Source organism: Gymnodraco acuticeps, unplaced genomic scaffold, assembly GCF_902827175.1.
Source record: "Gymnodraco acuticeps unplaced genomic scaffold, fGymAcu1.1, whole genome shotgun sequence".
Classification (NCBI taxonomy): domain Eukaryota; kingdom Metazoa; phylum Chordata; class Actinopteri; order Perciformes; family Bathydraconidae; genus Gymnodraco; species Gymnodraco acuticeps.
This window is the reverse complement of record NW_022989800.1, coordinates 158,340-186,043: the sequence shown is the minus strand read 5'-3', so window position 1 is coordinate 186,043 and position 27,704 is coordinate 158,340. Positions and strand designations below refer to the sequence as shown.

Below are 27,704 nucleotides of genomic sequence, written 5' to 3'. Positions count from 1 at the left end.
CCCCTCCTTAGACGACCTGGTGGTCCTGGGCTCCCCCAGGAGCACCATATCGATACCGAACTTAGTGCGGACACCCGTTCGGCATAGTCCCTGCAGCTCAGAGCTCCTGAGCTCAAACGCTCCTCCAGCCTCAGCCTCCCAGTAACTGGGATTTGTATAGCAATACAAGAATAAGATTGTGTTTTTTTACAGTGCACATATGTCCTAGATGATATAAATACTTCTCCCACATTTGCTGAACATTTCTTAGTTACACCTGAGTAAAGTGGATGTTAAGTCAGCTACCTGAGAGAACAGTGCTGCTCTGTAGTAGCCCCCTCTCACCAGAAGAGGGCAGTGACGCTCCACTGACTGTCAGCTACAGTTAAACCTAAGAGAAGAAGAAGAAAATAGCTCACCCTCAGGTTTGTTTCCGGGTCAGCGCGTCACGTTGCCACACTGTAAACACAACTCAGTTTAAACAGAATAATTCAGAATAAGTGATGCACTGCGGTTTCTCTTGAAGTAGGTAACCATTTTTCACTTTAAAAATGTCCGTTTCTATCTGACATACAGTGACTTTAAATCACTGAATTTGTGTTGTGTTATTAGTTCAGTGCTGAATGTTTCCACAGTACAGCCACCTGTGAATGTACCACCAGCGTGCTGCTCTTTTTCATAATTGTGTTTAAAAAAAGATGTGTAATTCAGTAATGAATTTGAGAGACCTTGCTTGTGAGATTTTGTTGACTTGCTCATTTTTCTTCTAGTGTTTTACAGTCACCATAGCTAACTGTTAGCTCATGATAACTGCACATCACTTTTAGTGCTCATAAAATTACTATGTACATCGAAGAGCTAATGCTAGTAATAGTAATTATTTCCTACATAAGCCAGCTCCAGATGTGAGCATTTGCTATAGTCTGATCAGCCTTGTTTGTTTACTTTTTTATAAGAATAATGTGGTGTAAAAAAACATTTAAAAGCATAGATTGTTCATTCTCAGTAAGAGGTAAGACAGTCTGTCATTTGTTAACTACTACTGTAACATCACAGAGATGTGTGACAGCTGATTTATTTGGGGCTTGATGCATTGTTGACCTGCAGGACTAACATTATGCGATCTTCAATATTCTTAACTCTAGGTTCCTTGATTTGCTTTCTCCAAGTTCATCTTGAGATTATTGTTGAACATATACAGTCTTTCCTGATTTGTGGATTATTTTAAGTGTGATACATGTATCACACTTTTGTATGTATTTTAGAAGAGTTATTATGTGATAAGAGCAAATGCATTGTTTTCATCACACCATTAGGCTGTTGGGAAGTTGTATTTGATTGTGTAGAACTACATATAGGTCTACACAAGGGTTATCAAACTCAAGGCCCGGGGGGCAAATCCGACTTCATTTTATGTGGCCCACAAGAGCTTGCAAAGAATATAATATGTTTATTATATGGTTACATGCTACTTCACAGAAGCACGTTGCCCATAAACTACATGTCCCACAATGCATCTCAAATTTGACTTTTTTCTCAGAATTTGACTTTTTTTCTTCAAAATATGCTTTTTTTTCTCAGAATTAGATTTATTTTTCAAAATGTTACTTTTTATTTCAAAATGTCTCTTTTTTTCAGAATTTGGCTTTTCTTTTTAAATCATTTTGTGACAGTCTTACTGAAGAGACTTGCAATTATTTTCCCTAGACTTCTGCTTTCAGACCTAATCAATGATGAAGTTATTACCCTATCCGATAATCATCCAATGCAGAGGCAATCATGTAATATAATACATTATTTTAAATATATTAAATATTTATATATGTATTTTTATATAGTCTTAAAGTTACAACCAGCCCTTTGAGTGCAACCATAATGCTGATGTGGCCCGTGATGAAATTGAGTTTGACCCCCCTGGTCTACACCATCTGCAGTATTTAGAGATTTAGGATATATGCTGTGATTGAATTTCTCATGTTCCTTTTGTTCTTGTTGTCAGGTTGAAATAATCATGAAGAACAGAAACGGGGGCTATGTGGACAACCGGCTCAAACAGAGAGTGGAGCAGGTAAACACCCATAGCCTCACTGTATGATATCAGGTCTGTGGGATTCATTTAATAAACCATGTCCTTGTTATTCATTAAGTAACAAATAAGCAGTATAACGCCGTTAGCTCGTCCATTCCATTAACCAGGGATCTTACGATTGCCCATGATGAGAAGGGAGGGACACGGCTTATATCTCATTTTCTCCATTATCTGGACCCAACTCTCCTCCATCTTCCCTCTGCATCCTCTCTGAAGTGATGTCACAGAAACATCACAGCCTGGGTCCTTCTTTCATGCTGTGTCTGTGTTATTTGTGTTTTTGAATGAGAATGCCACCTGAGACGGGGTCTGATTTTCTTGATGTTGAATTGTGTTTTCAGTACATGGCGACCTGCTCCAGTGAATATGTGGACCTGTCAGCCATGGCTGTGGAGCTCCAGAGACTGCACAGGCAAGTGCATCACAACTAGGGCTTTTCACCATTTGGAAAAAGAATAATAATTACGATTAGTTCGATTTATATTTCAATATGATTCACGATATTGAAGGGAATTCATCCATTTTGAATCAGAATTATCATTATCATTGAAAGATATATTAAATGATCTTGGTGTGATTTGTTTTTGATTTTGTTAAGTCATTCAAAATTATATTTAAAACATATTTAGCCATTAACAAATATTGTGTTCCTATGATTTAGAATATTGCACTTGTCCATAATGAGTTTCGATAACAAATCTAAATAGAACTTATTTAAATAAAACAAACTAATGAGCACACAGTTGAATCCTTACCTCTAATAGAGGTATTAACATTAGCACCTTCATAGCAGTGGGAGTTATTTCAGGGCAGTTGCATAAGACTGCATTTTTTTAAAGGTCACCTATTATCTAACAACTTGTCCATGTCTTTTATACATACATCTGTGTTTCCTCTGTGTAAAGAGAATCGGAAAGTTTCAGGACAAAAAGTTCTCTCACCTTTTGTCCTGATTAATTTATATAAAAACCTGTCTGAAAAGGAGCTGGTCAGATTTGGGCCACTTTTTGATGTCACCATGTATTTTGGGCTTGTACAACCATTAGCCAATAACTTTAGCCAAAATAATTGGTATTTCCAGCCAAACACTTCAGAGACATGTTTTGTATATATCTGAGACCTATAATATATTGTTAAAAAGAGTATAATAAGTAAAAAGTGGACACTGAGTGTGTATTAATGTCTATATAAACAATTGAAAAAAATTCTGTTTATATTTCATCTTTAGAATGGATTACGGCAGGCGAAACAAAATAGCTTTCAGGCTTCAAGTAGAGAAAGGTAAGAGTGTACCGTACATTACTGCCGTATCACACGGTGTAGTTTGGCGTACATGTGTTTTCAGTCCGTGTGTTCCTTTAACAATTATTGCACTTGTTGTGATTTTTATAACATTTGTTTAATCGTGCAGCGATGGTACCAACTCATCCATGCCATTGTTCATGATAAAACTCTGATCTGTTTTTTTGATCTGCCTCTCCTAGTGTATGACATATTAATGAAGGACTCTGGGATAAATGATCTGGAGAACAAACACATGGCTAAGAGAGCAAAGCACGCCAACAAAGGCATGGGGTAAAGAACACCCTCTACCACTGCTTCCCTCCAATGTACTCATATTCTATATACACAACTTGTGTGTGTGTGTGTGTGTGTGTGTGTGTGTGTGTGTGTGTGTGTGTGTGTGTGTGTGTGTGTGTGTGTGTGTGTGTGTGTGTGTGTGTGTGTGTGTGTGTGTGTGTGTGTGTGTGTGTGTGTGTGTGTGTGTGTGTGTGTGTGTGTGTGTGTGTGTGTGTGTGTGTGTGTGTGTGTGTGTGTGTGTGGTGTGTGTGTGTGTGTGTGTGTGTGTGTGTGTGTGTGTGTGTGTGTGTGTGTGTGTGTGTGTGTGTGTGTGTGTGTGTGTGTGTGTGTGTGTGTGTGTGTGTGTGTGTGTGTGTGTGTGTGTGTGTGTGTGTGTGTGTGTGTGTGTGTGTGTGTGTGTGTGTGTGTGTGTGTGTGTGTGTGTGTGTGTGTGTGTAGTGAAGGCGGCAGCTCAGAGGAGGACGGCGACAGTGATGACGTCATTCTGGAGGACACGGTAGGAATAAATGGGAAGGTTAAATCAAAAGGCTATGGGAAGATTCAGACCTAAAGAAAGGTGTTTATGGCAGGGTTCCTACAGTCATTAAAAACCTGGAAAAGTCATGGAAATTCAAAAAGCTAATTTCAGGTCCTGGAAAAGTTATGGAAAACTATTTTTCCCGAAGTTTTGGAAAAGTCATGGAAATGTAACTAAAGTTGCATCAAATATAATTTATATTTTATCTAATCGGCGAAATAGTAATACTATAATGATAATAAATACTGTATTGTATAGAAACGTAAAATGGCATTTAACTGACGAGGTATTTTGCTGGTGAGAGATTTGAGTTGCTTTAGCGTGTAGAAGCTAGTAAGCCGACTATTTGATTTGTTTTAGATAGGCACCACATGTTTCATATGCAGACCTTGTTTTCCTATTCCATGTTAAAATAAACCATTTTCAGTGGTACGCTGAGAAAGAGTCATGTTTTTGGTCGTGGAAAATTAGGTAAAGGTCCTGGAGAAGTCATTGAAAATCATTGGTGAAAAAGTGTATGAACCCTGTTATGAGAAGCTTGTTTAACTTATCTTAAAACACACAACTTTAGATAATGAAGTGAAATCACATGTTAAGCACTTATCTAACAAGGCTGTCCTTTCTAAACAAAATATATGGATAGATAGATGGATTTCAAAAGGATTTCTGCTTTAAAAGGGATGGCAGTTTCTTTATCAAGAGCCTTTTAGGTATATTTACAATATTTATCAGTGGTAAAAGGCTTTTCTTATCCCACAATTTAATACAAACTGTTTTAATATAACAATACAAGGCACACAAGGCAATCATCAAAATGTGATTTGATTGATTTAGCTAACTTATAACTTAACTTAGGCAATATACCTCACCTCTAATGAGGGGCCCAGCCCTTGGTAGGTTTTTCTGTATGTGGCCCAGCTGATCTGGGAGGGAGTTCCAGAGGCGGGGGGCGAATGAGCAGAAGGCTCGGTCTCCCATTGTTCGGGATGTAAAGTAGAGGAGCGTGGCTGGAGCGGAGAGAGCGGGTAGATGTCTGGGTACGGATGAGGTCACAGAGGTATTTTGGGCTTTGTCCATTCAGGGCTTATAGGATATCTTCTCCAATGGGAGGCCTGGCAGCATCCGTTGCAGCCAATGAGTGATGCTTGGGCTGTGAGCCTTTTTCCAAAACAATGCAATACAGGTTTTGGCGTAGAGCAAGCTGAGGTCTCTAAATGTTGGCTCACTATATGTATGCTCTTCTGGATATAAACCCAGCAGAAAACACTTTGGATCCAGTCAAATCGGCTTTCAACTGATCTTCTCTATTGCACCTCTTCCCAGAACACTTGAATCTTTCTGCGGAGAAGGGCTTTTTGAGATCATGGAACAAAGAAGGAGACAACTAGTAGTGTGTCTTCCTGTATTTTTGGACCTGCTTGTAATGTGTTATTTATATTGTGTATTATGTTTTTATTTTGAAATGTTAAAAATGTTACCCTTAATATTTGAAGCATCTTTGAGTACCTCGAAAAGCCCTCTATAAATGAAATGTATTAGTATTGCCTTAACCTCTTGTCAATAATAATATATAACTGGTTTGAAAAAAGTATATCGACTCTTTTGATATAGCCAGGCCCATCATTTCCCCTTTGTTCTAGTTTTTTGTAAAGCTAAACATATCCTGGAGCTATCTCTGTACTAAATGGAGATGATGGATGTGGATTTGGATTGCCCTCACGCACATTTCCCAAATATGGGACTGCTTCTTAAAGGTCACCTATTATGCAAAATCCATTTCTTTTCTACATAAACATGTGTCTCCTCTGTGTAAAAAGATTCTGAAAGTTTCAGGGACAAAGATTCACTCTCTTTTTGTCCTGTATATATCTGAGACCTATAATAGGGAACCTTTAAAGAGTCCTCTCTGACAATGAGATCTGATTCTTCCATGTTTCTGTTTGTTGCCCTCCGCAGCCGATCAACCACATGAACAGCTCCCTAACGTCTCTGTACCGTAAAGGAGTCCCTGAGTCGGGCTGCGGCTCCCCCAGGAGAGATCCTCCTGCTGCCAGCACTCCTGGCGGCGCAGCCAGCGCCCCCCCCACTGCAGGAACACAGGTGTCCACAGGAGGCTGGTTCATTGACAAAGGCAGAGGCCCCGAGGAGCGCAAAATCTTAATCGACCTGTGTGATGATGTAAGTTCCTCTGGAGGGGGTGTGTGTGTATTTAGAGACAGACATTGTACATAAGGAGGTAATAACTGTTGGTTTTTGTAGTTTTCTCATGTTTTGTGTAACTTACAATACTTGTTTGAACAGTGTCTGTATATATGATTAGGATTCATTGTCATTTTCTTTTCTTTTTTTTGATTCTATTGCCCACAAAAACATGTGTATCTTTCATATTACAGCAACAAACCAAGTGAGTAATGAGCTCATATTTCTGTCCCCAGCAGACGGATGTGTCCATGCTTGAGCCGGAGAAATCGACCAAAAAGTCAAAGAAAAGGACAAAGGTCTCTGAAACTACTGTGACCCGCACCCCAAATAAGAAAGGTCAGCCTCGTCTAGCTTTCCAGTATAACTATAAAGTAGAGCTGCAACTATTTTGATTATGGATTCATCTGAGAAATATTTTATTGATTCATCGTTTTGAGAAACTGGGATAACATTTCCTCTTTCTGCCATTTTGCATGACAAATTACGTAAGGATTAACTCAATATTTGCAGATTTTTTTATTCTATCAATCGATTTATAAAGACGAATTGTTGCAGACCTTCATAAATATATGCTTGAATTACTATTGAACACCACTCAAAAATATAATGTATATTCCCTGTATGGCTGCAACATACAATTCTTCTCATAATTAATGGACGGATGATATTTCTTTCATTATTTATTGTGTATTGACTATGGTTGTTGAATTGCTAGTTGACAGATATTTATGAACAGTATTGGCTGTGAGGTTCCACTATGTTGCATTCACAGTATTTTCTCTTTTTAAATGATTTTTCAGCAAAATCAAAATCTCTCGAGCTGCAGTATCCCACTCTGAAGTTTGAAGATGTGGGAGGCAATGAAGAGACGTTAACGGTAAATATATATTTGAAACCTTTCTTCATTTATTTGACACAGAAAAAGCTGTTATTATTATTATTATTGTTATAGAGTTATTTCATATTATCCATTGTGACTAGTTTGAACCTGTACTACTTTGACCTGCTGCAGGAGGTGTGTAAGCTGCTGATCCACATGCGTCATCCGGAGGTGTACCAGAGCCTGGGGATGGTTCCTCCCAGGGGCTTTCTCCTGCACGGACCCCCCGGCTGTGGAAAGACCCTGCTGGCCCAGGCTGTGGCGGGGGTGAGTGCTGGACAATGCCTGGGGAGAACATGTGTACACACTCGCCTGTCTGCTGTTTTTATTACCAGCAGATAAAGAGGGTTAGAAAGGTCCAGACATAACCTACTCCGTCTGGACCAGGTTATGTTCAGAGGTCAGGCTTTTAAGCAGAAAATACCAGTGTTCAATAACTAGTTTCTTTAACCATAGCATGACATCAATGCCACCAATCAAAATCGTGGCAGACATTAAGCGGTTAAGCAGAACTGAAATCAACCAGTAAGCAGTGTCGATCAATGGAATATACAAAAAGAAGAACTTTGAACATAGAATGGTTGTTTTTTATTGCTTTTTGAATAAAGTGATATATTTTGTGTGTCAGGAGCTGAAGCTGCCCTTGTTGAAGGTGTCGGCTCCAGAGCTGGTGTCTGGAGTGTCGGGGGAGTCTGAACAGAAGCTCAGAGAGCTGTTTGAACAGGCTGTGGTTAGTACTAGTTTTCCTCTTCTATAGTGATCAACACAAGTCAAGAGATTGGAGGAGGTGAAGTCCACACACGTCTCGCTGTAGGATTAAATAAACAGGTCATTTGGATAAATGATAAATAATGTTGCGTGCGTCTTCCCCCTCGCAGAGCTCTGCTCCGTGTATCATGTTCATAGATGAGATCGATGCCATCACACCAAAGAGAGAGGTGGCTTCTAAAGACATGGAGAGGAGGATCGTAGCCCAGCTGCTGACCTGCATGGACGGTAGGACACACTGACTCCAGAGCAGCGTCACAATATGTCCTCTTCTCAGAGACTTTATGTACAAGACAACCTGCCTTTCATTCAGCATATCCAGGCAGTAGCCTATACTCCAACAATGAAACACACAAGCACATACTACTAGGGATGTAACGATATACCGAATATCGCGGTATCGCGGTAAATAAATGTCCCAATACCGTCGGAAATCTTTTTTTTTTTTAAATCTTTTTTTTTAAAACACTTTTTTTTTTGTTTTAAACCTTTATTTAACCAGGTGGTCCCATTGAGATCATCGATCTCTTTTTCAAGAGAGACCTGTCCAACATGGCAGCAAGTAGGTTACAACATGAACATAAAACAACAGAACACAAAAGGACATCGTATTTACAGTGCTACATTTACACACCTAGAGACATTGACAAGTACCAACAGTATATTTATATCTCGCCCTGTCAATAAGCCTCGCCTTCTTGGCAAAAACTGTATTGTTTTTGAAGTGGTGGAAAGACATGGGCACAGTTTGACCCACTGCTGTCACCCATGGCTAAAGCATATCTCTCCGTCCCACTGAGGTGGCGTTAGACTTTTTCGCTGTCCGTCATTTTGACAGACAGGATCGTAAAATGTCCGTCATAATCCCTTATTACCCGTCGGGTCTGAACAGTTCACGAGAGAGCACGCTCATGAACTGTCAACGGGGGGGGTGGCGGTGTTATGCCGTGTGTGCATGCACCTCGCGGGAGCGCGCACACTCACAGCGTAAAGCAAAACCTCATGTATTGATCTGTACGGAAAAGTACGGTTTGGAAACTATATCATTTCCTTTTGGAGGGCATGCATAACACGGCATAACACCAGAGCCTCGCTGCGGGGAAACGTTGGCGCTGTTCCGAGTTTGTTCTAATCTGTCAAAATGACAGACTGCTTTCAGATTTTTCCGTCATTGTTAAATAAAATATTCGGTTAACGCGACCACTGCTGTCCCAGCAACATCAGTACCAAGCGAGAGAGTTTTTTCCAGAGCAGGGGATATTGTAAATGCCCAAACATCCCAGCTTATAAATACCTGGAAATGTGGACATTCTCATATTCCTAAAAACCTGTCTGATTATGCTGAGTGAGTGACTAGTGAGTTTGAGTTGAGTTACTTGAAAAACTAAAGTGAAACTTGATTTATTTTATTGCAGGGTCTGATTATTAAATGTCCTTGTTTATTTGTGAGATGCAGTGGCACAAAGAAAATGCCTACTTTGTTTGGTAGTACCAGGGCCGCCCCTCCCTACAGGCCAATCACGCAGGCTGCATGGGGCCCCGCCTTGCGCAGGGGGCCCCGCCCAGAGGGCCTCAGCTGCTGTGCGCAGTTCTCCGCTCAGTTCTCCGCGCACTCCCGGCTGACACGCGAGAGTGAGAGGTGACTTAAGGGGAGCACGTCTGTAACCCGACACCGTTGCAATGAATCGACATCTGACCAATCACGGCTTTGATACGGCCACTAGTGCAGGTGAAGAGATGTTGGTGAAAAGATAGTTTCAGTCCGGCGCAAAAAACAAAACATGAAGAAACTAGAGCATCACTCGAAGGTGGGTTATTGTATGAGTCAAATGTACAACTTGCAAATGTTGTATAAGTCAAATGTCATGTTGCCAATTACCATATTAAAACATCAGCTGCAATTCACGACATGAAGAAGGCAGTCTCTGCATAGCATATACTGTAGGCTAATGGAGATGCAGTTATTTCCAGCATTCTTTATTTACCATTCATTCAAGTATGTGATGCCTTTTATCTGCTAATGTACAGGAGGAAGAGTGATAAACTGTCTAGTTGGCTTACATAACAGTTAAAGTTGACAGCCTAAAAAATATGGAGCATTTTTCACCCTTATATTCATTTTTATGTCAATTTGCACATTTCATGGTGATGCTCAGCCTCTCCCCTTAACTCCTAACAGTCATCATCATGTCAACCACAACACAGAGAAATACTGATAGAAATGTGTGTGTAGTTGTTGATACATTGCTGACAGAGGGAACTACATTTGAATACAGATTTAAGAAATATCAGTTTTTGAGCATGTCATAAGCATGTTTTGTCTTGACTATATTACAACTATATTATAATAAAATAATATAGTATTTATATTATTGAATTGATTATGATTATTATTATTAGTAGAAGTTGTTTATTTGCATTAATTATATTTTAATCTTTTTGAGGCTAGTATTTGGCAGGAAATGCAGACGTATTCACCTGTAAACGCATACTGAATGACATACACATTTACCATTTACCTCACTGCATAAAAAAGTGTTGATAATAATAATAAACAGGAATTATATTTGCAAAGTAGCCTACTTTGTTTCCAAAAAAAAAATGTTTCACTCCTGTCGGTTGGGGGGGGGCCTCATCTCACAATGTCGCTTGGGGCCCCAAGTTGGCCAGGGGCGGCCCTGGGTAGTACTATAGGTACAAAACACTGGTTTTCTTATTCCAGTCTGTTACTGTCACTTTGTTTTTGACACTTTAAAATACTGCTATCCTACTAAAATGCTGTACAAATCAGATTTATTATTTAATAAAGAAACATTTATTTTTTTTCTTTATTATTCAATATCGCGATAAATACCGTACCGTTGACTTGATATCGCGATATTATCATACTGTGAGTTTTTGGTATCGTTACATCCCTACATACTACATACTACTGAGCTGACAGAAAATGCTCCGTTTTAGTTTAATACACACAGTTAAGCTCACACTAGGGCTGTAACCGAATATCCGAATATTCGTTCGTTGGAGTACTATTCGGGTTTCAATTTTGTTATTCAGATATTTGTTTTTTTTTTCATTTTTTTATTTATTGAAATCTCCAATATCAACGTACAGTAAGAGCTTGTGCCTCTTCGGGGGGTGCTAACACTTAACCATAAACGTTATCGTTTACTTTCTCCGTCTTTATATGTAGATATTTATTTTTCTCCATTAATCTCCGGCACGTTGTTTCCATAGCAACAACAACTTCTTGTCAACCGTGCTACCTCTCCTTCAAAATTAAAGCATGTCTATACAAAATAGAAAGCCAAGCCAAATTACACTTAAGACATATACAACTGCAACGAAAGTAACAAACACAATGCAATATCCTTTTCAATTTCAAAGAACACCAATTGGGTTGTATACATTAACAAATAACTATAAAACAACAATACTGTAGAATAACAAAAAGAATGCCATGAATAAACCGAAATACACATGTCGAAGCGGTTCGCTGCTGATTACTACGCACATCCCTAAATTAGGCTCATCAACAGCTGGTGGATATGTGATATTAAGCAAAAGGTGAAGCATCTGCCAACACTTAGAAAAGAGAAGAGATACAGAAAATGACTTGACAGTGTTGCTCTCCTCCTGGCAGACCTGAACAGTCTGACGGTGACGGCTCAGGTGATGGTGATCGGGGCCACCAACCGGCCGGACTCCCTGGACCCCGCCCTGCGCAGAGCGGGGCGCTTCGACAGAGAGATCTGCCTGGGGATCCCTGATGAAGCAGCTCGACTCAGGTCAGACAAACGCCCATAGAGAATGAGGATGTACATTAGTATGCTGAATATTGTATTGCTTTTGCCAAACGATCGCCTCTGCGGTCGCTTTCACACTTTGAAAAGTAACAACCGAATTCTCTGTTCTGCAGGATCTTGAAGACGCTGTGTCGGAAGCTGAAGCTGCCGGAGGACTTTGACTTCAAGCAGCTGGCCCGCATCACTCCGGGCTACGTGGGGGCCGACCTCATGGCTCTGTGCCGGGAAGCAGCCATGAGCGCTGTGCACAGAGTTCTGATGGAAAGAAGAGCATCGAGCCAAAAAAAGAGCTCCACTGAAGAGACTGTAACAGGTGGAGCTCAGACTGACGAGGCTGTGACAGACGGAGCTCAGGTGGAGGAGGCTGTGACAGACGGAGCTCAGGTGGAGGAGGCTTTGACAGACGGAGCTCAGGTGGAGGAGGCTGTGACAGACGGAGCTCAGGTGGACGAAGCTGTGACAGATGGAGCTCGGGTGGAGGAGGCTGTAACAGACGGAGAGGTCACAGAGACACAGACAACAGACCTCACCCCCCCGCTGCCTCAGGAGGAGGCTGGGCACAATGACCTGCAGGTATGGGGGTCTCCAACCACACATCTGTCTCATTCCACTCAGAAGGATACTGTACTTTTATCTACACATATAAATATAAACATTGTTACCGATGTTGGCAGTGAGAGCTGTGTTCAAACCCGGAATTGGTGTTTTATTTCTTCGGGGAATTCTGGAGCATTTGCATATTACACTTTTTTCCCATTGTTTTTCTTTATGTACTATTAATAGAGGCTCAACTCAAGGTTCAAGGTTCTTTATTGTCAAACTAACATAGCTACAGAGTAATTATGTCGTTGAAAATCTTAGATCACAGGCTTCTCCAACAATGCAACACAATAATACAGATAAGCAGACAATATTAAAGCAATATTAAAGTATATTATATTAAAAGTAATACAAAAGAGAATAGTTCTTAGAAAATGAGTTTTTTTTTATTTTTGTATCAACTTTAGTGAACAGTGTCCTCTTGCTGCTGGAAAAACATCAAGTCTTGAAAGTCACATCTCATTTTTATTCTAGGGTCCGTTTTTGTGAATGTAAACAAAAAATGAGGGCGGTTGCAGATAAGTTACAAAACAACTCACCATTAGAACTGAGAAGATCATATAAAATAATGTAGGTCTGTCGCCCTGCTGTGTTTCCAAACATTACTGAGCCTTTAATCAGAAACATTAATAATGTAATGTTAGGACCGGTCAGTTATTTTGAGAGCATTTTCTCGTTCTGTAGTTTTGTATTTCCTTGCCAGTTATTGAGGGCATGTTGTGTGCTGTGTCCAGCAGGGGGAGCTGTGGCACCTGCTGCAGCTGCTGAACAACACTGAGACTCTGTCGGAGGAGGAGCTGGCCGGCCTCTCCATCCTCATGTCAGACTTCCAGGCGTCTCTGGCCAGCGTGCAGCCCTCCGCCAAGAGGGAGGGCTTCGCCACGGTGCCCGACGTCACCTGGGAGGACGTGGGGGCACTGCAGGACATCAGGGAGGAACTGACCATGGCCATACTGGTAATCATCATCATCATCATTCTTCATGTTAAACATCTATGATCCACACAGAGAAGATCCATTTATACTCTGAGATCTTTAACCATCAAGTCCCAATTATCAAGGAAGAATATTTAGCTTGGGTCAAATGGTGTCAACACAATGGGATTAAAGAGATTATATTTCATGGGGTTTCCCCTTGTGTAGGTTTGTGTGCATGTCAATGGTCTGCAAAGGCTCAAATCCCAAAGTTCCCTCCAGATGGAGTTGTCATCAAAAGTAAGATAACACTTTGGTGTTTTTTATACTAAGAAACAACATCCTTCTCATTGTGTGTCCTGCAGGCTCCGGTGCGTTCTCCGGAGCAGTTCAAAGCTCTGGGGCTCAGCGCTCCATCCGGGGTGCTGCTGGCTGGACCCCCAGGCTGTGGAAAGACCCTGCTGGCAAAGGTGAACCCCCCACACACACATTACATTTAGCTGACGCTTTTTTCCAAAGCGACTTACACTAAGTGCATTCGACCAAGAAGATACAAACTTGAAGAAAACAGAATCATATAAGTACATCAGGTTTCATAGAGACAAAACATTTCAAGTGCTACTCAACTGGCTTTAGATAAGCCAGTCCTTTATTAGTATATAAGTGCTTTGTTAGTAATTCTATCGCTCGAATTGGAGTCGAAAGAGATGAGTTTTCAGTCTGCGCCGGAAGATGTGTAAGCTTTCTGCTGTCCTGATGTCAATGGGGAGCTCATTCCACCATTTTGGAGCCAGGATAGCAAACCCACGTGTTTTTGCTGATGGGAACTTTGGTCCCGCTCGCAGTGCTGGTGCAGCGAGCCGTTTGGCTGATGCAGAGCGGAGTGCACGTGCTGGGGTGTATGGTTTAACCATGTCCTGGATGTAGGAAGGGCCAGATCCATTCGCAGCATGGTACGCTAGTACCAGTATCTTGAAGTGGATTCTAGCAGTTACTGGAAGCCAGTGAAGGGAGCGGAGGAGCGGCGTGGCGTGGGAGAATGTAGGAAGGTTGAATACCAGACGAGCCGGTGCATTCTGGATGAGCTGCAGAGGTCGGATGGCACATGCAGGTAGACCAGCCAGGAGGGAGTTGCAGTTGTCTAGGCGTGAGATGACGAGAACCTGGACCAGAAGTTGCGTCACTTTCTGGGTCAGGAGGGAACGTATCCTCTAGAGCTGTACCCGAATATCCGAATATTCTTTCGTTGGAGTACTATTCAGGTTTCAATTTCGTTATTCGGATATTCGTTTTGTTTGTTTTTTCGTTTTTTTCCCGTTTTAAAAAAAAATAGAATTTATTGAAATCTCCAATATCAACGTAAGAGCTTGTGCCTCTTCGGGGGTGCTAACACTTAACCATAAACGTTATCGTTTACTTTCTCCGTCTTTATATGTAGATATTACTTTTCTCCGTTAATCTCCGTCACGTTGTTTCCATAGCAACAACAACTTCCTGTCAACTGCGTTAACTCTCCTTCAAAATAAAAGCATGTCCATAAATAGGAAGCCAAGCCAAATTACACTTAAGACATATACAACTGCAACAAAAGTAACAAACACAATGCGACATCCTTTTCAATTTCAAAGAACACAAATTGGGTTACATTAACAAATAACTATAAAACAACAATACTGTAGAATAACAAAATGAACACCGAAATACACGTGTTGAAGCGGTTCGCTGCTGATTACTACGCCGCCTCCCCCCCCCCGCGCGGGCCGAATATTCGCTGCTGATTACTACCGAATATCCGGTGCCCGAAAAATGGTATTTGGGACAGCCCTAGTATCTTCCTGATGTTGTGAAGAGTGTATCTGCAGCAGCGGGTTGTTGCAACGATGTTTGCAGTGAAGGACAGGTTGTTATCTAGGGTCACACCCAGATTCCTTGCAGTCTGAGTCGGGGAAACAACAGAGGGGCCGATGTTAATTGTTAGGTCAAGAGTTGGATACTCTTTTCCCGGAAGGAAAAGCAGTTCAGTCTTGTCAAGGTTGAGCTTGAGGTGGTGAGCAGACATCCACCGAGAGATGTCTGCTAGACAAGCAGAGATGCGTGCGACGACCTGGGTCTCTGAGCGGGGAAAGGACAGAATTAATTGGGTGTCGTCAGCGTAGCAGTGGTATGAAAAACCATGTGGGCTAATGACAGATCCGAGCGAGTTTGTGTACAGGGAGAAGAGGAGGGGACCAAGAACAGAGCCCTGAGGGACCCCAGTAGTTAATTGACAAGGGTCGGACTCTGACCCTCTCCAAGTTACCCTGTAGGTACGTTCTTTGAGGTCTGAGGTGAAGAGGAAAAGTGCAGAGCCTGAAACTCCAAGTTCTTGGAGAGTGCGAAGGAGGATCTGATGATTCACCGTGTCGAATGCAGCAGACAGGTCCAGAAGGATGATGACAGAGGAGAGGGAGGCTGCTTTAGCCGTGTGCAGTTCCTCAGAGACAGCAAGGAGGGCAGTTTCTGTTGAGTGACCTGCCTTGAAACCAGACTGGTGCGGATCCAGAAGGTTGTTCTGATGGAGATAACAGGAGAGTTGTTTAAAGACAGCGCGTTCAAGTGTTTTAGACAGGAATGGGAGGAGAGAGACCTGTAGTTTATAACATCGGACGGGTTGAGAGTGGGTTTCTTTAGGAGAGGGTTTACTCTTGCCTCCTTGAGACTGTTTGGAAAGTGACCAGAAGTTAGAGAAGTGTTGATTAAATGGGTGAGAAACGGTAGAATATCAGTAGCGATAGTCTGAAGGGGGTTTGAGGGGATAGGGTCCAGAGGACAGGTGGTAGGACGGGCAGAGATAATGAGGGTAAGAACCTCACTTGGAGAGAGAGGGGAAAAGGAGGTTAGTGTGTGGGTGAAAGGAGGGTCTGGTGACCCAGCAGTGAGTAAAGGTGAGTCAGAAAAAGAAGAGCGAATATCATCACTTTTTTTCAAAGTAGTTAACAAAGTCGCTTGACAGAAGGGAGGAGGGGGAAGGGGCTCTGGGGGAGTCCAAGAGGGTGGAGAAGATGGAAAATAGTTTTTTGGGATTGGAATAGGAAGAATGGATCTTATCTTGAAAGAAAGTGCTTTTTGCCTGAGAGATCGAAGCAGAGAAAGAGGAGAGGAGAGCCTGATAGGTTAGGAGGTCGTCATGGTGTTTGGATTTCCACCATTTCCGTTCAGCTGCCCGAAGGATGGTTCTATTAGCACGCAGTGCGTCATTTAGCCAGGGAGCAGGAGGGGACTGACGAGCCTGCCGAGATGTGAGAGGACAGAGAGAGTCCAGAGAGAATGAAAGCGTAGAGAGGAGAGTTTCTGCAGCAGAGTTTGGAGGCAGAAGTTGGAACGAGTCAGAGGAAGGGAGGGCTGAGAGCACCGATGAGGCAAGGGTAGAGGGGAGAGGGAACGAAGGTTACGGTGGACAGGTGCAGAGTTAGAAGAGATTAGTTTGTTATGTTTGGAAAGGGGTAGAGAGAATGAAATGAAAAAGTGATCCGAGGTGTGGAGCGGGTTTACAGAGAGGTTAGTAACAGCAATAATAGTGTTTTAGTGCAATTGATCTACTTTTCTTTGGTAGTCCATCAGCTAACCACACATTTTTAGAAATGATTTGTAATCAAAATAGATACTCAATGACTCATAAAGGGTGATTTTCTTTACTTTTTTCTGGCTAATTGACAATTATTTGTTGTTGTTTTTAAGTGTACAGAGAAAAGGACTTTATGTTTAAGAATCAGACCTATAAAATGTAAGATAACATTTTTACTAAAACAACTTTCCAGAGAGCCGAGAGTAAAACTTAAGTCATACATACAGGTTCCTGCATCATCAAGTTATTTAATGATACATCTTAATCATTTTAACTCAAATTCAAGTGTCAATGATGCCAAACTACTACTGGTACTTTTTCACTATCTATACAACTATACAAATGGCATTGGATAGAGCCAAGCTAACTGATAATCATGAGGTATCGAGTTGGTTGTTTTGTCGGCGTCCAGATTTTCCTACTCTGAGCCCAAATGTCCCCCCGCTGTTTCTACATAATGAATAGTCGGGGGTGTACTGTGTCTCACTGTGTGTTTCTGTGTTGTCTCCTGACAGGCAGTGGCCAATGAGTCAGGCCTCAACTTCATCTCTGTCAAAGGTCCAGAGCTGCTCAACATGGTAAGTCACCGAGCTGCAGGAAGATGGAAATGTGGCCGAGGCTGCCTGTACATTATTTCGATGTTGGGTCATAGTACAGCCAACATTTCTAACTTGACCAGGCAATTGGCAGGTGCATTCATATACATCAAATCACCATAGTCCAGCACAGGTAAAAAGGTCACAGTGACTAGCCTTTTCCTGGCCTCAAGCGAGAAACAGGACTTGTTCCTGTAGAAGAAACCTAGCCTAACCCTCAGCTTTTTAAGCAGGTTATTGACATGAAGTTTAAAAGTGAGACAATCATCAAGCCAGATACCAAGGTATTTGTAACAGGTAACCACTTCAAGTTTTATTCCTTGCGTAGTTACAATATCTAAAACAGGCTCTGGTGTCTTTTTAGCTTTAGAAAAGAGCATTACCTTGGTTTTCTCAACATTTAAAAGAAGCTTTAGTTCAGAGAGCTGAGTCTGAATAATGTTAAAAACAGCCTGTAATTTAACACCAGCCTCCTTAATGGAGGGACCTGCACAGTACATCACGGTATCATCCGCATAAAAATGTAAAGTAGCTTCATCCACATTTTCACCTAAACTGTTGATGTCGATGGAGAATAAAAGTGGACCTAAAACAGAACCTTGGGGAACACCATTTGCAATGTTCAACCACTCAGAAGACAGCCCATCAAAGTGAACACATTGGGACCTTTCAGAGAGGTAGTTTACAAACCACCCTACTGCATGGCTGGACATGCCTATACTGGCTAGCCTCTGCTTTAAAATGCGATGATCGACGGTGTCAAATGCTTTTGAAAGCTCAATAAATAGAGCTGCACAACTCTGCTTATTATCTAAAATACTCGCCACATCATTCACCACTTTCATTGTGGCAGTGATGGTGCTGTGTTGCTTTCTGAAGCCTGACTGATGTTTAGACAGGATGTCATTTGTACATAAAAACACCTTTACCTGTTCACTCACTAAGCGTTCAAGAACCTTAGCCAGAATTGACAACTTAGAGATTGGCCTATAGGCAGGGCTGCACATAACTGGTGCGCATGCGCACCTCGGCCAAAAAAAAGAGCACCGGGTCATTTGAAAAAAGGCGCATTTGCGTACCAACATTGAGAGAGAGGGAGAGAGAAGGGAGAAGAGAAAAGAGAGGAGAGAGAAGAGAGAGAGAGAAAGATATTTGCGAATTGCATATGAACTCAGGGCCGGCCCGTCGCACTGGCGTTGATTTTCGCCTAGGGCGCCAGATCTGTGGAGGCGCTGCGCTGGTAGTTCTGGGAGGGAAAAAACATTTTTGACCGTTGGTGCTCACCGTGCTCATCCTAATTTTCGGCCTTGATGCAACAACATTCATAATTAAGTAAATGTAACACCCTTTTCACCCCGGTTACACGTTTCATTTGCCCTGTATGATGGGCGCCGTAAGTGATGAAAATGGGGGATGTTGGCTTGTCTGGCACCCGCAGCTCATAGCCAAAGTGCGTGTGAGCAAGGTAGAGAGGGAGGGTGCACCGGTACCCGGCGCTGTTGTTATTAGAATCTGGTGCGAGCTGCTCTAACGGAAGAAGAAGATGTTTCTACAATAATGTGGAGGGAGAGTCCTCTCCAGTCAGACCGAGAGACTGATAACTACAGCTCAGTGAGGTAAAGGACTCCGAGTGTTTAGATAGTTCACTTTAGTCTAAGTTCAAACGGTTTGGTCACAATTTATGTAAACACATATTTTCAAGGCACTCCTTTATAATTATTGGGATAAACAGGTTTGAAATCATTCCAATGTACACTATAGGACAGTAAACCAAAAATATCCTTTAAAACTGGACTTTCGACCCAAACCCAGCTGTTGACTTGTGGATGCAAGCAGCTAATCGCAGACTCAACCAGAGAGAAAGTAGTAGGCCTACATCATCAGCTACCATGTCTGACAGAGAGGAAGACAGTGAGGAGAACAGTCAGGAGGGTAGTGATGACAGCTTGTAGGATTACTGGTCGTGCTAATGTTGTCTTGTGTTCACCTCTGCATGTGTGTTCTGTGTTCACCTCTGTGCCGTGTGTCTGACAAATAAAGACCGGTTTATTTATTTCATTTTAAGGATGAGCACCAAGCAACATCTCAAGGTGCTCCTTTGAGAACCAGGGCAAAAAAGTTATGTGCACCCCTGCCAATAGGTATTTAATAAGGTGGCCTCCCCTCCTTTTAGCAAAGGCAGGACATACACTGACTTCCACAATTTTGGAATTGTGTTAGTGCTGAGGATGAGGTTAAACAGAGTAGTGAGAGGTGGAGCAATACAATCTGCAGCTATCTTTAAAAAGAAAGGTTCTACGTTGTCCGGACCGGCCGGTTTCTTAGGATCTAACTTGGTTAAAGGTTCACGAACAACATCAACAGTAAAATGGGTCAAACTAAAAGGGTTTTCCAACACACGTTTTTCAGAGTCACATACTGTAGTGTTCACAGAAGCAGAGTTAGTGACAGAATCAAATAGAGAACCACAGGACACAAAATGCTCATTAAAGCAATTTAGCATAGTAGCCCTGTCCGATATAGTGCCAGATGCTGTGGTAATGCACGGAGGTAGCTCATTACGGATATCGCCGGTGGATAACGATTTAATGGCTTTCCAAAATGTTCTAGGGTTGTTCAGGTTCTTTGTGGTAACTGACAGATAGTACTTTGATTTAGCACTTTTGATATATGAAGTGAAGCTATTTCTTAGCTGCCTAAAATACAGCCACTCTACCTCTGAGCCTGATTTTCTAGCCTTTGCCCATGCCTTGTTTCTCTCATGAAGGAGACTGGACAGATTAGCAGAAAACCAAGGATTGTCTCGTCCCTTTACTCTAAATTTACTCAGGGGTGCATGTCTATCAATGATCTCCATAAAACCAAGATACAAATAAGACCATGCGGTTTCTACATCAGCACTCAGATCGATTTTACCCCAATCAAAATCAAACCGATCATGCACAAAACCCTGCTCCACAAAATGTTTTTTATCTCTCTTAATGATAATGCGAGATTTAACCTTTTGGACCTTAGTGTCCCTAATTGTGGCTACAACACAGTGATCACTCAGATCATTTGCAAATACTCCCACAGATGAATATTTATGGGGAACATTAGTTCAAATGAGATCAATTAGGGAGGATTTATTAGGGGACTTAATATTTGGGCGAGTAGGACTGTCAACAATCTGAGTAACATTTAAAGAGATACAAAGGTTTTTTAAAATCCTCTGACACTGCAGTTAACCAGTCCCAGTTAAAATCTCCAAGTAGCACTATTTCCTTGTAGTCTAGTTGTGATAAAAGATTTGCTAGTGAAGACAAGGAGTCTTTGACAGCTTAGGGGGGTCTGTAACAGCCCACCACCATGACCTGTTGACCCTTTGCCACTTCTATATTTATGGCTAAAAATTCAAATTGCTTACTGATCGATTTGGAAACTAATGTGGTTACACTGAACTTATTCTTAACATAAATGGCAACGCCACCACCTTTATTAGGCCGGTCGGTACGATACACATTATAACCATTTAAGGCAATGTCAGAGGCCAAAATAGATTTGTTTAGCCATGTTTCTGATAAAAACAAAGACGTCAGCGTCAGTCGAGCTTGCCCAGATGCGGACAAAATCTAGTTTACCTAACAGACAGCGCACATTCAAGTGGATGAAACCCAACCCAGACCTAGCTTTAAAATCAGCAGGAGTAGCGATCTGACTACTACTACTACTACTGGGCGGACCAGGGTTAGGTTGTACATTTCCTGACAGTAATAACAACAACAAAAACAGGCATATTTTTCTCTTAAACGACACACATACACCGTCATCTTCTCTAGAATCACCAGCAAAGTCTGTGAAAGTGTGATTAGAGCTTAAGAAGCAGTCCTGAAGAACCATCATAGCAGGCAAACAAAAAAGACAAACATATTTTGTCGAGCAGATTGTCCGCGACAAGGCAACCAGCAATTGTTTGTGCAGCACATCTGAACCTCCGCAGGGGATGCCCACCGCGGGTAGCAGAACATACCCGAATCCAGTAGACCTCTCAGGATTACTAGAGATCTTCCCACAGTCCAAAACAGCAAACAGGCACAGCAGAAACATGACATGTGCCATTCTCCGATGTTCCCCGGGCAAGAACCCTCCTCCTCAGCTACACCGCAGCCAGGAAAGGTGGAAAGCAAGCCCCAGCTGTGGCGAATCCTCCTCCGCACAGCAGCACACGCCCGACGGGAGCAGGCCCCAGCCCGAAGCGCAGAGCCACTCCGTCTCTCCGCGACGTCCTCGGGGCAAAATCCTTCTCCGCACAGCCGCACTCCACAGGTGGGAGCAGGCCTCTGCAGACCACAGACACCAGACAGATGGAAGCAGGCAGCTGCCGGTGGAGCCGCTCCGTCTCCTCGCGACGTCTTTGTCGGGGGGAAACCACCCAAGCACAGCCGCACTCAACAGGTGGGAGTGGGCCTCCGCAGACAACAGGACAGGACCAACAGCTTCACGGTCTCAACACGTTGTATGAAGCAACAGGTCAATTACATTTAGTGCAGTACTATCTTGGATCAATATTTGTGCAGAGTGTCACTTATTAACCTTCAACCACGTCTCTGAGAGGCTCATTCAGTGTGTTCTGCTAGCATCACATCCCGTCTTTCTGTGTATTTAGCTCAGACTCTGATTTTCATGGTGACCTGTGTCATTCATTTCATACCCTTGCTCTAAATATTGTAAAAGAAAGGGTTGATGTTAAACTCCTGGTTGTGTTAATTGATGCCTGTGTGTGCAGTATGTTGGTGAGAGTGAGCGGGCTGTCAGACAGGTCTTTCAGAGAGGACGCAACTCGGCTCCGTGCGTCATCTTCTTCGATGAAATTGACGCTCTGTGTCCGCGCCGCTCAGGACACGAGGTGAGAAACATGGACTTCATGATTTAGGAGAAATTCCATGAGCATCATGTTTAAAATGTTACAATATGCATTGGAACACACCAGCCACGCTGTAGAAAGTCATGTCAGCTGGTGCAATTAATGTTCATACAGCTTTTCTTCTAAGACACCTTATGACATGTGTGTGTATGAGCATTGTTTGTGTGTGTCCAGTCAGGAGCCAGCGTGCGGGTGGTCAACCAGCTGCTCACAGAGATGGACGGCTTGGAGACCAGACGGCAGGTCTTCATCATGGCTGCCACCAACAGACCAGGTAACCACAGTGACATGGCAAAATGTAGTGGGTTCGGAAATGAAGATTAAGCCTATTTCTTTTTTTTGCCTTTTCTCAACCTTTTTCTAAAACAATATGACTGTCTTGTCCCCTGCCAGATATCATCGACCCTGCCATACTGAGGCCAGGCCGGCTGGATAAGACCTTGTATGTGGGTCTGCCTCCTCCAGCAGACCGCCACGCCATCCTGCTCACCATCACCAAGGTACAGGCTCACCACAGAAAGAGAAGAGACGGAGACAGTCATATTACTCATCATGTGATCTAGCGTAGGCGGATGTTTTATGTTGAAAACCAGTACAGAGATAAATTGAACTGCTGCCACGTGAATGACTTGTTAGATACTTATGTTATATTGCCATTTGTACTCCTATTGTATTTAATGTAATTTGTCTAGCACATTATTAATTTAACTTTTGTTCATATGAATATTTCTTATATATTTTTTTTGCATTGATCATTTATTTATTTCATTTTAATACAGAAACTGTTGGAAACCCCAATTTTCAGTGGGGAATAAAATATTCTGACTGAGGATTCTGATAATCTTATACACTGGGAATTCCTGAAATTATAAATCTTCTTTACCTGCAATTAACAATATGTAATTTATATTCAAAGCCGTTACTTGTAGTAGCAGTGATAGTATATATATATATATATTTGTTTTCTTCCCATCATTGTGGAAGCAATAGACAATCATAGAACACATGATTTCATATTACACAGGTTCTTCAAAATGAAGTCTTTCCCTAGAAATGTCTTCTATGTCCGCCAACATTTTAAAGACCCTTTTTCCGTTCCACCTAAATTACCTCGTTATCCAGAAATAACTCTGAGATATTTCTATGACATGGATGTGATTTATTACAGTTAGATGCCTGAGTAAGCCCTCCCTTTTTTCCTTTATTGTTATCTCTCGTAAAAAAAAAAAATGGTCCGGCTGTTTTCTTTACATCCTAAACGTTTTTTGTGATCCTCCCGTGAAAATATTTCACTTGATTGATTATTAACATTGCCAGAATGAATAGTTTGGAATGTAAAGATCTCCTTTCTCATTGCCTAGCTCATCAGTCTTCAACATGATCCCATTGCTAGGTTTATAACTGAGTGCTTCATAGTCATTGTTGAGGTTTTTGTGACCAGAAAAATGAAGGACCTTTGTCACTGGGAGGTGTAAGGCATCCTTTGAAGGGTCTTTGATACAACTGTGCTGCTGATCTTCTGTAGGGAGGGACCAAACCTCACCTGGAGCAGGATGTCAGTCTGGAGGAGATCGCCTTCAACGAGCGCTGCGATTGCTTCAGGTGAGTCTTACTGAACATTTCACACTGTTTCTGCCGCTTTCAGTCTGATTAATTAACTGGATTTAAACATTGATAAGAACCACTGATACACTGTGTGTGTGGCGCGCAGTGGGTTGTGCATTGGTGTTCAGATCAGGGGGTCACAGGTTCAAACCCCACTGCAGTCAGCATGTCGTTGTGTCCCTGGGCAAGACACTTCACCCCAAATTGCTCCTGTGGGGATTGTCCACAGTATTGAGTATGTAAGTCGCTTTGGATAAAAGCGTCTAACAAGTAACGTGTAATGTAATGTGTGTGTGTTTGATGCAGTGGAGCTGACCTGAATGCGTTGGTGAGGGAAGCCTCTGTGAACGCTCTGAGGGAATACCTGAAGTCCCAGCCCACTACCACTGCTACACCAAGTAACCTGACTCCTACCTCAAATACCTGTATTCAGTATTTCAAGGGGCCCTGTTATGCTTTTTGGGGTTTTCCCTTTCCTGTAGTGTCTTCTATAGGTGTTGGTGCATGTAAATGGTCTGCAAAGGCTAAAAAGTTCCCTCCAGAGGGTGTTTCTCTCCTACACATTTCCCCACCCTGACTGAAACGCCTCCATTGGACTTCTTTGTTTACCTGTGTAACGTAGTGACAACACTATGTAACACTCTTGCTGCTATTGGCTAACGCTTCTACACATTGCACGTTATAGGCTAGGGCGCGACATCTCTAAGCAGTTGACCAATCGCCACAGAGCCAGCCAGCTAACCAATCAGAGCAGACTGGGGTGTCAATGTTGTTATTACAGGAACAAGCCTTACAGTTTGTTTTAGACTACACCCTCAATATGCTAATATGCTAACCGAGTGACAAGAACTACTGTAATTAGCACATGGATGCTGACATCTTTTTTTTGTTATCTTACATTGGACACTAAAACGTAGCAATTTCATTGCAAAAACAAGATAAAGTGTTCTAATTCTGATAATTGGAAATTTCTATATTGAAAATGGTAACTTTCTCAGGAAACACAACAAAAACATAACAGGACTGAATTCCTGCCTATTGTTTATTTTGTTTTCATTGTTCCACACAGGACACACGTTCACTGCTGGCCCAGTTGTTGACATCAGAGTGAGCAAACTGAACTTTGAGGATGCCTTCAAGAAAGTTCGTCCATCTGTGTCCAAAAAAGTAAGTGCACATTTTCTTGTAGCTCTAATAATAAATGATTGCACAGATGACTGCTGTTATCATACCTGAGTTTCATTACTGACCTCAAAATGATACAATTATAATAGCTTTAAACTGGGAAAATATTAATATGAATCACTCTTATCAGCCTATTTCACAGAAGAAGAAGAAACACATTTTTGAGAACCATTACACCTATGAATTATATTTATATTCCCTATACATTGTGACTGTTCCTGTGTTCCCTGTGCAGGAGCAGAAGATGTACGAGCTGCTCAGAGAGTCCCTCATCAGATAACTACTGGACCAGAACCACAGTTCAACTTTAATGAATCATTTTATGTAATGTATGTATACACATTGTATTATGTTGAATCATAACTGATTCCTGCTTTTGTAATAAAAAGTGTAGAAACCAAATATGTCTGTGTGTTTGTTATAGGTTTGGTTAAAAAAAAAAAATCCCAGCAGTAACTGCTATACCATTGTTTTTAGTAAATACAAAAAAAGTACATTTAAAAGATAGGCTACATGGTATCGTGTGTATGTTTACACCATATGTTTTTGGAAATGTAGCACTAAGGCCATATGGTCTTATTTAATAATTAATTTAAGATCCAGATGGCCTGAGGATAAGAGCCCGACAAGAGCCTGTCTTTGCTGACCTGGGTGACACTAGAAGCCTCTCCAGCGAGGACCTGTTGATAGTAAGGGGTAGTTATATTCCTGCTTCTTCCCAAAGTCCACTATCAGCTCTTTGTTTGCTGTCGTTCAAGAGTAGGTTGTTGACCTGAGAGGCTGCCAATCAGGCCCTCACTTCCTGCATGTCAGGCATTTACATTGTTCTCTGTTCTCAGGCCCAACACAGCTTTGTTGTACATCGGAAGGAGTGTACAGGGAAACCAGCAACGGGCTCAGAACGCAGCCCTGGGGTGCTCCAGTGTTGAAAATAATATTGGAAGAAGGGTTTTCCTCCGATTCTCCCCATGTAGTCAATTAACAGCAATCACACATAGCTAGCCATGTGTCCGCGGGATATAGGGTGATGTGGGGTTTGTGTGCTACGTCATCTTCCATTGATTTCTAGCGACGGTAGGCCCAAATATATAATATGATATTATCCAAAGCAACTTGTAAAAAGTGCAGTCAACCATTAGGATACAACCCAAATAATCACATGAATGAGTTCATCAGTTATCATGACTGTTTCATGTTTCATTGCCTATTGTATTACCAATGTATCAGTATACTATACTGTATGTGTCGACATGGTGTTTCTTCCTTTGTTGTATATTGGTAGGGGTCTACAGGGGAAACAGCAGGGGGCTAAGAATGCTGCCCTGGGGTGCTCCAGTGTTGATGTTGGAAGAGGTGTTTCCTTCTCCAAACTGCTTCATGTGTCATTGCTATCACACAAGGCAAGTACCAGTGTAGCAGTATATGTGTATTTATGTATCTTGTATGTCTCCTTAGCCTCCCCAATCTGGCTCTATGACTGCTGTAGCGCTTTACTGTGGACAGTTCAAAGAGGCCATTGTTCGGATAGCTCCAATCCTTCATGATTCCAGCAGCCTTGGTCCTGCACTGCCTGGTGTTATTGTCTTTAGGCAGTAGTGCGTTCTGCAGACCGTACCAGACTGATCCTTGGTTTTTCTGACATTTAGTGAGAGCCAGTTGTCTCCACCTCCCCTCTCCGCAACAGGCTGGCGCTACCTAATTACATTCTTAATGATCAGACCACTAACATCCAGTCTATGGCTTACTGTATAAATAATACAGTTCTTCTTGTACTGTTGGAGATGGAGATAAAGATTGCCTAGCAAATGTTGATAGTTGCAGTTGGCATGTCTCGTACTGGAAGGATGGGAAACAAAAGAAACTCAGAGCATTATTGTATCAGGCTGTGGACATTTGGAGAACATTAGGAGGATCTATAAATATATATATAATTGTACGTTGGAAAAATCTAAGCTGCCAGGGATGTTGAGGTTTCTTCAGTCAAGACGCATGTAAAACAAGTTTTGAAAAGCAAGACATGATGGATTACACAGCTGCTTATGAATGATGTCAGAGCATATTGTGTATTTGCTGATGTCATTCAAGATGTTTAACATACGACAGATGAAATTAATAAAAAGGTTTGGAAAGATAGTTTAATGAGGCATCATCGCAAATAAATGGTGCTTTCATGTTGTACACTAGACCTTGTTAAAATGTAAATGTGACCTTTGTACATTAACATTTTGTACAACAAATATTCTCAGGTTCCTTCAAAGATAATTTAAATGATAATAATGCAGGACCATTCTTGGTACTTCTGAGGATTTAAGTGAACTCCAGTACCCAGCAACAGTTAATGTTGTATGTATGGCATTGTCTAATAAACTCACTGTTCTGGAGAAAAGAACAAAAAAACATTCAAACAATGGTAAGGAAATACTTTGCAGGAGATAAAGGAATTTCCTAAAAGAAACACCTGGCAATAACAAGGAA

At 41.9% G+C, this 27,704-nt stretch overlaps 1 protein-coding gene across 3 annotated transcripts; it reads left to right on the top strand.

Moving 5' to 3' along the window:
- Positions 1 to 382: 382 nt before the first annotated feature.
- Positions 383 to 25,631, top strand: nvl (nuclear VCP like). Of its 3 annotated transcripts, none has more exons than XM_034224858.1 (24): positions 383 to 504; positions 1,979 to 2,047; positions 2,410 to 2,480; positions 3,297 to 3,349; positions 3,553 to 3,643; positions 4,088 to 4,145; positions 6,123 to 6,344; positions 6,602 to 6,704; positions 7,169 to 7,245; positions 7,381 to 7,515; positions 7,877 to 7,978; positions 8,127 to 8,244; positions 11,660 to 11,804; positions 11,936 to 12,395; positions 13,160 to 13,378; positions 13,702 to 13,806; positions 17,456 to 17,518; positions 22,302 to 22,421; positions 22,614 to 22,713; positions 22,833 to 22,939; positions 23,965 to 24,041; positions 24,351 to 24,442; positions 25,114 to 25,211; positions 25,465 to 25,631. In XM_034224858.1, the coding sequence occupies exons 2-24, from the start codon at positions 1,991 to 1,993 to the stop codon at positions 25,507 to 25,509; spliced, it is 2,718 nt and encodes a 905-aa protein (XP_034080749.1). In that variant the 5' UTR covers positions 383 to 504; positions 1,979 to 1,990; the 3' UTR covers positions 25,510 to 25,631. The 3 variants fall into 3 exon arrangements, with proteins under 3 accessions (XP_034080749.1, XP_034080733.1, XP_034080742.1); XM_034224842.1 differs by having other exon boundaries at positions 13,157 to 13,378; XM_034224851.1 differs by having other exon boundaries at positions 442 to 508; positions 13,157 to 13,378.
- Positions 25,632 to 27,704: the final 2,073 nt, after the last annotated feature.